The sequence below is a fragment of the Dermacentor albipictus genome, chromosome 5, assembly GCF_038994185.2.
Source record: "Dermacentor albipictus isolate Rhodes 1998 colony chromosome 5, USDA_Dalb.pri_finalv2, whole genome shotgun sequence".
NCBI lineage: Eukaryota > Metazoa > Arthropoda > Arachnida > Ixodida > Ixodidae > Dermacentor > Dermacentor albipictus.
The window spans coordinates 7,186,936-7,199,401 of record NC_091825.1 but is presented as its reverse complement, the minus strand read 5'-3'; the positions used below and the strand labels follow the sequence as shown (position 1 = coordinate 7,199,401).

The 12,466-nt window shown below is 46.8% G+C and overlaps 1 protein-coding gene across 6 annotated transcripts in view; it reads right to left on the bottom strand.

Moving 5' to 3' along the window:
- Sting (transmembrane protein sting) overlaps positions 1–12,466 on the bottom strand; it is a 402,026-nt gene that overhangs the window by 119,271 nt on the left and 270,289 nt on the right. For 5 of the 6 annotated variants that reach the window (XM_070538240.1, XM_070538241.1, XM_070538245.1 and 2 more), the window contains one exon: positions 10,103–10,247. The exons of the other annotated variant lie outside the window; for it this stretch is intronic. In XM_070538240.1, coding sequence (XP_070394341.1) covers positions 10,103–10,247 — 145 coding nt within the window. The remainder of the gene's footprint in view (positions 1–10,102; positions 10,248–12,466) is intronic. 6 annotated transcript variants of the gene reach the window in all.

Here is a 12,466-nt window from a genome sequence, read left to right as displayed (position 1 = left end):
GCGCCCGCATTTCAATGGAGGCGATATACAAAAACACCCGTGTGCTTGCATTGTAGTGCACGTTCAAGAGCCCCAGGTGGTCAAAACTAATCCGGAGCACAGAACTACGGCGTGCCTCATAATCATAACTGGTTTTGGCACGTAAAACCCCAGAAAGAAGATGGACCATTCATTAAGCACACACCAAGTTCAAGTGAATCGCTTTCATGTTGTTGTTCAACGTGGCTTGAGCACACCACAATCTTCACCAGAATTACGTGAGACTATAATGCTGCGCGACGCGACATGCAAGGATGAGAGCGTGTACATGTGAAATGAACTGCTGCGGGCTTCTTGTTACGTTACTTGTGAACGCTACTTAGACTGAGTGAAGCAATTGCGATAAGTGCAAGCAACAAAAATTTCGTCGAAAGTGGCAAGAGTACAACCAGTTTGTCCAAGTACAAGTGAACAGACGTGTCGCGATGTCCCCCTGAGTCACCACGCTTTCCAAGCAGGCGCCGCCGCTACCACCGCGACACCACACCACTCCAGCACCCTTGGCGGAGATAGTGAAGTAGGTGGAGCCATCTCTTGACAACCGACTGCAACTCAAGGCGCGACGGCTACAATGGGTAAGCGAGCGAAGCCGCAGGCATCTGCATGGCATAGCAGCCAAAGGCTTCGCAGCCTCCGATTGGTTGACGGCGGCGATGCGTCGCAGCCTCTCATTGGTGCACGCCGGCGAAGCTTCCCCATAAAATGAAGAACCACTTAGCCTCGCGTCAGCAAACTTTTAGCATCGGCAATCGACATAATCGCTGCGCGTCGTCCTGCTTCGCCCTGTTCCCGACCAACGCTTTTGACGTTTCGGCGCGTGCCGAAGCTTTCATCGCGTGCGAGTGGTAGGGCATAACCCTTGAAAGTCGAAATCCACAATGGCCATTCTCCCGGATTTGAAAATGTGAAGCTATCCGGTGGTGTGCAGATCAGATGCGCCAGCGTGAACAATGTGCACTTTTGGTTCATACTCTTAGTTCGGGGGTCTCGGCGGGGGTGGATTCCGTGTCAGGCATGTCAGCGTTAACGGCTGACAGCGTGTCAGCGTTAACGCTGGATTGGATTGGCTTCGATGTAAACATCAGCCATTGAACACGGCCACATGCTCAGTAAAATTAGCTAAGCCTAGCCGAGCATACAAATTCAAGGACTATCCAGGACCTCTAAAGTTCAAGGGTTTTCAAGGCCTTGAAAACAGCATTTCAAAAATCAAAGGTTTTCAAGGACCACTAAGAACCCTGCACATGTATACATTTACGACTTGCCTATTTGTGTGTCCTCATGTATAACACTTTCTGTGACGACTGCGTATTATACAGTCAGGTGACATGTAATACTGATCATAAAGTCCTGCAATCTAATCCTAACACTATTAACAATTGATCTACGACATGGTTAATACATGGATGTACGACATGGCGACAGTTCTCCCGGATCATCGACCGCACGACGGAATTCCTATGGCAGCATGCTCTTCCAAGCCTGAGACAGCGATAACAGAAGAAGCCTCCAGCATCACCGAGTCAGGTACACATCGTCCGTGACGTGGCGCTGCCAAACAAGGTACAGCAAGTACTCAAATGTGGGACAAAGTTCGCGACTCAGCCAAAGAAGTCTGCTCCCGATCTGTTGGCAATGGTACGACAAGTGTCAAAGCGTGTACCTGAAGCCGAGTCGGAAAGGTGTGTATCTGAGGCAGTAGATGTGCTTACGCGGTCCCGTCCCCTTAGCGAAAAGTTGTCCTTGAACAAGAGTTAAGTTCTTGAAAGACAATGCGCTCACACTTATTCCTGCGGATAAGGAGGGTGGTTTCATGGTGATGAAGAGGTCGATGTATAATTGAAAGGCTCGTGAAGCCATTTCGTCAACTTTCAGGGTCCACAAGGACATAACACTTAAGAAAGTCCATAATGAAGCAAAGAAGCTATGCAAAAACTTCACACTAGATGGCTTATCCCGGTCCATTGAAAAAAGCACAAAGGGGGACCTTGAATTGTTTTTCTCAGCAAAAACGCACAAGCCGGAATGCCCCCTATGAGTGATAACGTCAGAGAATGCTACTTGACAGAAACATGTAGCGACGTACTTACAAAAGCACTTAAAGCTCTTGCCAGTCGACGACGCATTTTTGGTAACCAAGTCAGAACAAGTGGTGGAATTCTTTAAAGACTGTCAAGACAAGGATCTTGTCGCTTTTTCCATTGACTTAAAAGACCTGTACTATTCGCTCCCACAGAATGACGTGTTGAAATGTGTATCTGACTGCATTGACAAGTTTGGAGCGATTCGTTTTCAAAACGCTTGTGGTCTGACTAGCGACAGATTTTTAGAACTTGTTCGTTTTTATGTTAATTCGAGTTACGTGACTTGGGAAGGAAATGTCAAACAAAAAGATGGCATATGCATTGAGTCATGTATTGCTCCCTGCTTAAGTGACTTGTATCTAGCTAACCGCGACCAGGCTCTTGATGAACGCCTCAAAAATGACACCGATGTCGGGGAAGTGTTCAGATTCGTTGACGGTTTTCTAATCATTTTAAATAACAAATCAGACAATTTTGACTCGCTGATTTCAAAAACCGTAACCTCATTCCCTAAAGTGTTGTGCCCTTTGTCTTTGACACATGAAGTCCCCATAGGCAATTTCATAAGATTTTTAGACTTGGGATTGTACTTTTATCCACAAATGACATGCTGGAGTTGTCAGCCGAGAGGCAATAAGCCAGTCCTACCATTTCATTCCGCTCATTCAAAACTTGTAAAACGCGTAGTAACATCGTGTTTCTACAATTCTCTGACGAAGTCGTGTGACCACAAAATGGACGCCAGTTTCAAACAGCAGGCCAAGCGCTTGGCAGATTCTGGTTACACGATGCGTATGCTAACTTCTGTCGCGGAGGGCTTAAGTAAGAAGTGCAAAAACGCGTCCAATGCAAGCAGTGCCATGCTAGAGCAAAGAAAGTTGCTGTGGTACTATACATTCATTGCATTTCACATATTCTCAGAAGAATAGCGGCGAAATCGGGTAGACGTGGTTTTCTCTGCCCCTGAGCGTCTACAGAAGCTATGCAAACAGGTTAACACAGACAATAACAAAAGGCAAGCATGTTCTACCTAACATCGCAAACAATTTGTAACCTGTACTCGCAACGTTGTCTATGCCATCCCACTTTCATGCGGAAAACCATATATTGGTCAAACCGGCAGATGGATCAACGAGAGATTAAAACAGCATCAATATAACGTCACTAAGGTAATCTCGGGTCATTTGGGCATTCACTGCCGAGATTGTTCCTGCAAGCCCATGTTTGAAAGCACTTCCATTCTGTATAAGGCTCATAGCAGGATTACAAGGGAGATTGTAGAGGCCTACGAGATTGCAAAATTAGAGCAAAAGTGCGTAAGCAAGCCTTCGGTGTCACTATCGGAACAGGAGATATGATTCCTCGGTTTGTCTTTGTGGCCAGTGTAGTACATGTTTTTCCCTTGGCTTGCACACATGTTCGGCTCAACGAAATGTACCACTCAATGTTATTTTTTTGCTGTTACGTTTGTTCCCGCTCGCACGGTATATATTTATTGATGCGTGCGAAAATAAAATCTATAGTTGAAAGTGAAGCGCTGTGTCTGTGTATCTGTTTCTTTCCACGTCCTCGTCCAGTCGCGCTTATACACTCTACCATGGACTGTCAAGGAATTCCACCGCTTCGAGCTGGCCAAAACCGCTGCATCATTCCACAGTTCTCTCGTCTCCCTGAGCCGGCTGCGACGTCATCCTGCATCGACCTTGCCACTGCCCTACCCCCCCCCCCCCCCTGATAAGTATGTGACGTGTTTCGTTCGCAGCGAGCTCGAGGTTGCAAGTACAGCCCCGTTCCATTCACGCCCTCTTGACCACACTTCTGACCAACCAGCCCTAACAATCTCCATCATTCAGGCAGTTGTGCAGCAAGAATTTGCCAACCTTGATTTTGCTGCTGCCCGGTCTGTCTCCCGACCTGATGCCAATACCGGTGACGACAGCTGTGCCTCAGAGCAACCTGTATTCTCCGCCCAGATTCCGCTACTCAACTGAGTGGCGAGCTCCGGACGACAAGCCAATCTGGTTCCATTGTTACCGGATTAGCCATGTAGCTCACCACTGCCGCACCTCCTGGACATCCCCATATTGGAGCTACTTTTTGCCCTCTCCTCGACCGCATGCTAATACTCACCGCTATTTGTCCCACTGTATGTCTCCCACCTCCGACCATTCCTGTGGATGATATTCGTCTCGCTCGCACGCCGTCTCCTCAGCGCCGTCGCTTCCCGTCGCCCCAGCCATGCCTTTATTCGTCGCCGACCAACTATGGCCTCTCTCGGTTGGAAAACTAGAACATGGAGCTCCTGGAAGTAGTGCTGCATTATTTTAATCATGCCGAAATCCCCCATCAAGGCCTCAAACGAACCAGAACTTACTTGATGTTCACATCGACGGTGTTCCTTTGACTGCGTGAATTGATAGCGGAGCCCAGTTGTCCATAATGAGTGCTAACCTCCATCGTCAACTGAAGAAGGTTCTCACGCCTGCTACTACGAGCTGTACATGTCGCCAATGGCAGCACAGTTGCCGTCAATGGTATGTGTACTGCTCATATGAGCATCAACGGCTGCTACGTTCCAGTTTTTTTACAGTGCTGAACCAATTGGCCCCATGATTTTATCCTCGGGCTACACTTTCTTACAGCACATTGCGCTCTGACCGAGTGTTTTGCTGGTTCCTTTTGCCTCAAAACTTCTACTCCTACATATTTGTGCCAAACTCCCAAACAACATTAGTGCGACCACCTTCGTTTGCCAGCCACCTAAAGCCTTCGCTTAAGCCGATTTGCTGTTATCTTTCCCTATGCCCGATGGTGATTACATTGTCGCAGCTGTTACTGATGTCCTTTTGATGCGCAATATCACTGCGCCCCACTCCGTCGTAACTGTTGCCGAAAACAAGACATGCCTCCCTGTCATCAATTCTGGCCTAACAATGCATCTTCTACCCTAAGGCACATCGGTTGGCACGCTGCCTGCTATAGTAGACGCCCACGTCGCCACTCGCGTGACACAGGGAAACATAAGTGGTGGCTCTCTTCTCGCTTATGTTATTATGCATTGGCTGGCATCAGGAAGCAGTCGTATTTGTATTAAGTCATGACGAGTCATGAGGAGTCAGTTTGATTCAGTCGAAACCTCAGCAGTCATGCAGGCATTACGGAATCAGGATGTAGACGAGCCGAATGTAACATACTGAAAGATATCTATAGCGGCTCCACAGCCCCCGTAGTCCTCCATAAAGAAAGCAACAAAATCCCAATAAAGAAGGGCGTCAGGCAGGGAGATACGATCTCTCCAATGCTATTCGCAGCGTGTTTACAGGAGCTATTCAGAGAGCTCGATCGGGAAGAATTGGGGGTAAGAGTTAATGGAGAATACCATTAGTAACTTGCGATTCACTGATGATATTGCCTTGCTTAGTAACTCAGGAGACCAATTGCAATGCATGCTCGCTGACCTGGAGAGGCAAAGCAGAAGGGTGGGTCTAAAAATTAATCTGCAGAAAACTAAAGTAATGTTTATATGTCTCAGAAGAGAACAGGAGTTTACGATAGGTAGTGAGGCACTGTAAGTGGTAAGGCAATACATCTACTTAGGGCAGGTAGTGACTGCGGATCCGGATCATGAGACTGAAATAATCAGAAGAATAAGAATGGGCTGGGGTGCGTTTGGCAGGCATTCTCAGATCATGAACAGCAGGTTGCCATTATCCCTTAAGAGAAAAGTCTATAATAGCTGTGTCTTACCAGTAATCACCTACGGGGCAGAAACTTGTAGGCTTACGAAAAGGGTTCTACTTAAATTGGGGACGATGCAATGAGCTATGGAAAGAAGAATGATAGGTGTAACGTTAAGGTATAAGAAAAGGGCAGATTGAGTGAGGGAACAAACGCGAGTTGATGACATCCTAGTTGAAATCAAGAAAAAGAATTGGGCATGGGCAGGACATGTAATGAGGAAGGAAGATAACCAATGGTCATTAAAGGTTACGGACTGGATTCCAAGGGAAGAAAAGCGTAGCAGGGGGCGGTAGAAAGTTAGGTGGGCGGATGAGGTTAAGAAGTTTGCAGGGACAACATGGCCACAATTAGTACACGAAGGGGGTAGTTGGAGAAGTATGGGAGAGGCCTTTGCCCTGCAGTGGGCTTAGCTAGGCTGATTATGATGATGATTAGGAGGAGGCGGCCCAGGCCTGTGGTCAGGTTGGGGTAGCAACTCAGATTGTCAGCTCGATCACTGACTCTCCCTGTTAACTTCGTGACCTCTGGTAGGCTCAGTAAGACATCTAGGGACTTGATTGCAGGATGTTGAAGAATTGCGTTGTGCAGCTTGTAAATCGCGTAGACATGTTGGCATGACCGCCCATTCCAGCGCTGTGTTGCCTTAAACTGTACCAACCGTTTACATGCTGGTTCGACCAGGTCCAAGTAACTTTTTCTCTCCTTGTGTCAGGTTGCTCATTACTCATGCATCATAAAGGCTTGTCGGTATGGCTGTCGCGTTTGCACTGGTGTCTACTTTAAACTTCATGCGCAAGCCATTGACTGTCACACCAATCTTCCATGGCCTAAGATCTTGCTGGTCTGCTAGGTAGTTGTCCCATGTGGACTTGCTCTAATGCGGCTTGGTGTGTGTCCTTCCTATTTAGGTTTTTTGTGCAGGTAAGCAAACAGATGCAAAATGCCCCTTTTTTCTGCACGTGCTGCATGTTTTGTCGTTCACTCTGCACACAGTGCACAATCTTTCGTTGACCCACCCCATTTGCACTAAGGCGCAGTCAGGCAGTGCAGGTACTTTAGCAATTCCTTTTATTTATGCTTGACAGTTCCCAAATGACGATGAATGGTGATAGCAGGGTAAGCCTGATGTTAAGTTGTTGCTTTGTGCCCATGAGGCTTACCGCAAGCCTGTCCCAGGCCTGTTATCCCTTCAGATCATCGTACTCACAGGCTTCGGCTACTAAGTGAAGCTCGGGGAGAAACGTGTCAACTGTCTCCTGCGCCTCTTGCTTGCAGCTGCTGAACTTCACAGAACCGCAGATAACATTCATCCGCGGGGCAAAATATCTTGCGAATACTCGTGTCACTGTGTTATAGTTGAATTTCTTGGCGTCAAAGTGCTTTAGCGAGGCTAGAACATCCTTGTAATCACAGCCTAAAGCACAGATGAGTGTGCGCACTTACATCTCGTGATCTTGTTCCTTCAATCTGGAGATGACTCTGCAGCGCTCCCATTTCGTAAACCACCTTTTCCACTACTCAGGTCACCGAAAGTCAAGTTTTTCAGGCAGCTCAACAACAAGCGGGTTGAGGAGAGCTGCATGCAGAGTTGTGGGCACCGTAAGTGAAGCCATCTTGGTATAGCAATGTTTCGTATTCGATTTACACTCGTGGAGGCATTGCTGGTATTTGCTGCACTCTATGTACTTGCGTGGTGCACTTCTCATGGCGTTGTTGCACATCATCTCGGTGCTGCTGCACTGTCATGGTTAAGTGCCGAAGATGACGTGAAGGATTATGTACCGAATTTGCACGATTCTACCGCACCCCTGATAGTAACACGCTGTTATATTATTGCACAAATACCCCCAAAAATAACTTTGTGCTGTTTCTACCACGCACATCAACTAACGAAACCCGAGTCGCAGCGTACTGTGTTGAAACGATTTTATAGAACAAAGGAAGGCAAACAAACGTCCTTTGATTCCATCCTCCCACTGGGCTACCTCAACAAAGGGTCATTGAGCAGAAGCCTATGACAGGCATATACAGCAAACTGGAGAATAGCGACTGCAAACCAAGGCATAAACAATGTCCGTTCAATGACAGTGTGGCTAGCTGCCTTCCACTGCGCTTTTTATTTTATAGCAATATATATTAAATGGACACTCGAAGTGCATTTCTGCCTTCGCCGCCACTTTGATGTTCCGTGGAAAGTCCAAATGCGATAGCATCTTTGCCACATACTGTACGCTGTATGTGCGAGTGAAAGCTTGCGAGAGGAAGCCCGCGATTGTGGCTCAGCATGGTGCCCGCAAGGGAGGGAGGAAGGTGAGGTGGAAGTGCACCCTCTTCTGTCGCGCACGAGGCACAGTGGTGAGGCGAGGGAGGGGGGTCTACTCCGGCACCTGCTGTTTACGGCGTGGCCGCGGGGTGTCGTATCTTGAAAGGAATCTGCGATGTGGGCAAAGTGCACCTATTGCCGGTAGCTTCCTATGCGCTGTGCTTTCGACATTTCAGTCACGTTGAAGCGAATGACAGTACGAAGGTCAATTCCCTAGCTGCTGCTGCTGCGATTCCTCACTTCAGCTTCTTGAGAGAGTTTCTGCGGTCATCTAGAGAGATGTGTTCATGTTTACCTGTGCGCGCATGACACCCCACTTGTTAATTTAGTTAGTACGCCAATGTTTACAAGCCTACAGACGGCCGATAAAACTACTATCACTACTGCGTATAGCTGTCTACTAATTTGCTATCACAATCCATGCTTCGCCTTTTGGGCGAAACTGTGACGTTTTTTGTTTATTACGAATTCGTTTCCTTTTTGATGCTGAGTAGAAATAGTTACAATTGTAACGTGCATGCAAATTTGAATTCACTTTTTATTCTAGAAAGTTCACATTAGAATCGTGTACATACAGTGAAAGAACGGTTTATTAGGTTACAAAAGTGCAACCAGCCTGGCCTCCTGTCGGCTTGGCATGGGAAAAACATTCTGCTCCAGCATGTCATGTGATCAGTTCCCCAGCTACGGCTGTTAATTAGGTGGTGTCACCTAGCAGTGATCGCGCACAAGACAGTTATAGTGCGCTACCGCTTATAGTGCGGATATTCTAGGTTTCAGAGACTACCAACTGAAGCTTACTAAGGAAAACATTCGCTTCTAAGTGTAGCCTGCCATCACACAATCAAAGGTGATACTCTATGGCATGAAAATGTTTGGCTCTATGTGAGAAATAAAAGAATTGGAAAATACTTTTTTAATCCAGTTCTAACTTTAAATGTAGTCTGAATTGCACGATGACACTTTTTCGTAAATGTCACAGAAGGTTTAGTGGAGACTCAGAACAGGAGACGCTTAACTATAACAAATAATTTAGCACAGCGCTTGATATTGTCACGTAGTAGTGATGGTGAAGAAGGCAGCAGAACTGTGATTAACGAAACTAGCGTTTTATTGGGCGAACTTGTGCCCTTAAAAGCAGGCTACACTCAGAGTAACGATAACGGTGAACACAGTCGGCGGTCGTCGAAAATCTCTTCAGCGGGTCAAGCACGTCGGCTTTTATACATCAGTCGTCGAATGTTCCAGAGCAATCGCTAGCACCCACGTGTCTATCACAAAGTCCTACACTATTCATGTCATGCATACATGCAATCAGATTACACAAGGTTCTGTGACAGACAGCGGATGGAACCATCAATAACATTCCAGAAAATTCCTATACATGCAGACGCGTCCTGCGCTGTGCGATAACAATTGTTAGGCGGTGAAACATGGTCGCCCAATAAAGATAAACAAGTACAAGTGCCAATATTGTCAGCATCCTTGTCTCTCGTCTGTTTTGCACTGTTCATTTATGAAGAGGTAGCTCAGTGCCCCACCATTGGAGAAAAACCCATGGTTCTAATTAGCACAATCAATCAGCCATGCAAGAATTTATTTAAAAGAAATGTTTGCTTTTTGTAGCCTTTTGAGAGCAGCAAGCAAAAAAAGAAAGCAAGCTCTAATGTGCAATTTTCAATCACAACAAACTCTGGTTGCGATTGGCAGTACTTTGAAAGAATAAATTTTGGCTCATGCGGCTCCCTTGCCCATTGCTTTCAGCATGACATGCTTTCAGTGAGCTCTTCAGTCACTGATAGATAACAAATATATTGTTCTAAAGTTCTATTTGCACACCCCTTGGTCCCTGTAATCAATATAGGAGGGCAGTGTCCCTTGTGGTTGACGCGAAACCTTTGGCGTGTGCACTCACAACACAACGAGCGGTCGTGGAGCCTGCTGCAGGGATCAGTGAGCACCATGAGATAGTTGAAGACGTAGGCCCAGGCGAGGTTCTCGCCCACATGCGAGGACCCCAGGCGGCTGAGGTGGTACCGCTGCTCCATCTGCGATGACTCCTACGAGGCCAAAGCAAGCACTCGGTCGGTGGATGGCTGAACAGCAGCCAAAAGTACGGGCTTTTCAGCTCAATCTATTCGAATCGCCACTCTACCCAATTCATGCACTGGTCACGTTATTCCAAGCGCGCTATAAATTATTGCAACTGTCAGTCCATATATTCTGTGCACCAGTGAATCTTGCCCGAATACCAGTTATATTCCAATACCAATGAAACTGATTCAAGCATAACATCCACCAAGATATTCAAAACAAGTGAAACTTGTTGATTGTGTTAGACTTTGATACCTTTTTCTCAGAAAAAAAAAAATGAGAAGAGCAGGATGAGGGACCTGTACTGAAGGGTAACAGGTGGTGCAAAATGACGCAATAACAAGAGGTGCACCAACTACACTCAAACACATTTATAATGATACCGGTTTTAACAATAGTATATCGATAAGAACAATGAAAAGCTGCTGCACGGTCATCTTTTGTATACTTTCTATGAGGAAACAACTCGCTTACTACAATGTCCCCATGCCGTATTATCGGTTATAATGATGAAGTCTGGTTGGTGCGTGTCTGCGCCAAAAGGTGATGGAATGGCAAATCCTTGAACAGAAAAAGCGAAATGCGAGCGGCTGCACGGTCACCCACCACCCCAACTACCGCCGCATGCTTCACTCCATGAGAGATGCACACCAGTCTCGCGTGCATCTCTTCTGTCGGCCTTCACCCTCCGATCAAGAATGGGCTGTGCCCATAGCTCTGCACCATGCCGCCCTCCGAAGCACGAGTGGACCTGGAATGGAATGCTGCCGGGGCTGCTCCCAGATTCCTCGCTGGGCCTTCACAGTTGGTTTTTTTCTATGTATCTCATTCTGTGCGATTCTGCTGATTGAGCCACCCATGCTTGTCTTTGTTCATTGTGTCAAGCCATTCTTGGCCACATCGTTTCTCAGCCTCGCATGACACGCCGCCGAAAGGGAAGATGGCTGATCCACCCACTGATGATCAGCAATGCACAATACTGCTGGTGAAGAGAAAGCACACTGCTATAAAGTTGGAAACCAAGTGCTTCTAACCGATAAGGCAATCGTCGCGAACGTGCTTGCATGGGATAGTGACAGTGACGTCCATGATAGGAGCGCTGACATGGTAGGGCAGGCTGCCTGAACATTGTCATCACGGGAGGTCCTGTAGATGGTTCAGTCCGTCATAGGCTTGTTTTTGCAAGGCACCTTCCGCTTCACAACATGGAGCAACTGGATACCTTGGAGAAGGATGTCCGCAAGCTTGGCGTAAAGCAAGCAAGGCTGACCGACATGCGCTTTTCTCGTGCAAGCCAGTGGGAATTATGTGGCGAGGTGCTGTGGTAATCACGTCCCGGTGCTTCTTCTGGATTTCTCAAGCTAAGATGCTGCCGTGGCAACCTTCCCGCATTTTTAAAAGGTGCTTGTTGGGGACACCGAAGTGATGCCTCGGCAAAGATTGTATGTCACTTGTTGCCCATGACCACTCTTTGCAGTTGTTATAGCAGTGCCATTCTTGAACGCCGACAGCCGTGGCTTGTTATCATCACGCGATTGGAGCGCGCAGGAAGCAGAGTTAAACAGTTAAAACAGTCAACATAATCACAAGCCAAATTGAGGACGTTGGTGGGGAAGTATTGGCCTCCGCCATCATACTAGTTATTTCGGAACAGCTATGCCAGCCCCATTTTTTTTAATGCAACCGCTTACAACAATAAAATTTTTGTGACACTTGAATATTGTTATAAAAGGGTTCGACTGTACCAAGTGAAGTTAATTTACGGAAAACATTCGGTTCCAAGTGTAGCTTACCACCACACAATCAAAGTCGTTACTCTTTGCAATGAACGACCAACCAGCTAAGAACTAGATTCTGCTCGATGGATCAGTAGACTTTCCTGCCATACGATTAACGACACCTTTTGGAGGCTTCTTTTTGTTGTTATTTTTGTGACAGCAACAAATCAAACAATAATTCTATGCACAAACACCCAGCACGAACTGTCACATCAATTGACAGGAGTTCTTGGATACTCGTCATGGTGGTTCAGTGGCCATGGTGATTTGCTGAATACAACATAGCAGGTTTGAGTCCTGCCAGTCACAACAGATAGAGGCAAAATACAAAACTCTGTGTGAACATGGCTAATGTGCACCTGCAGGGACCAGGAGTTGTGCAATAAAACTAATTTTCTTCTCTGTCT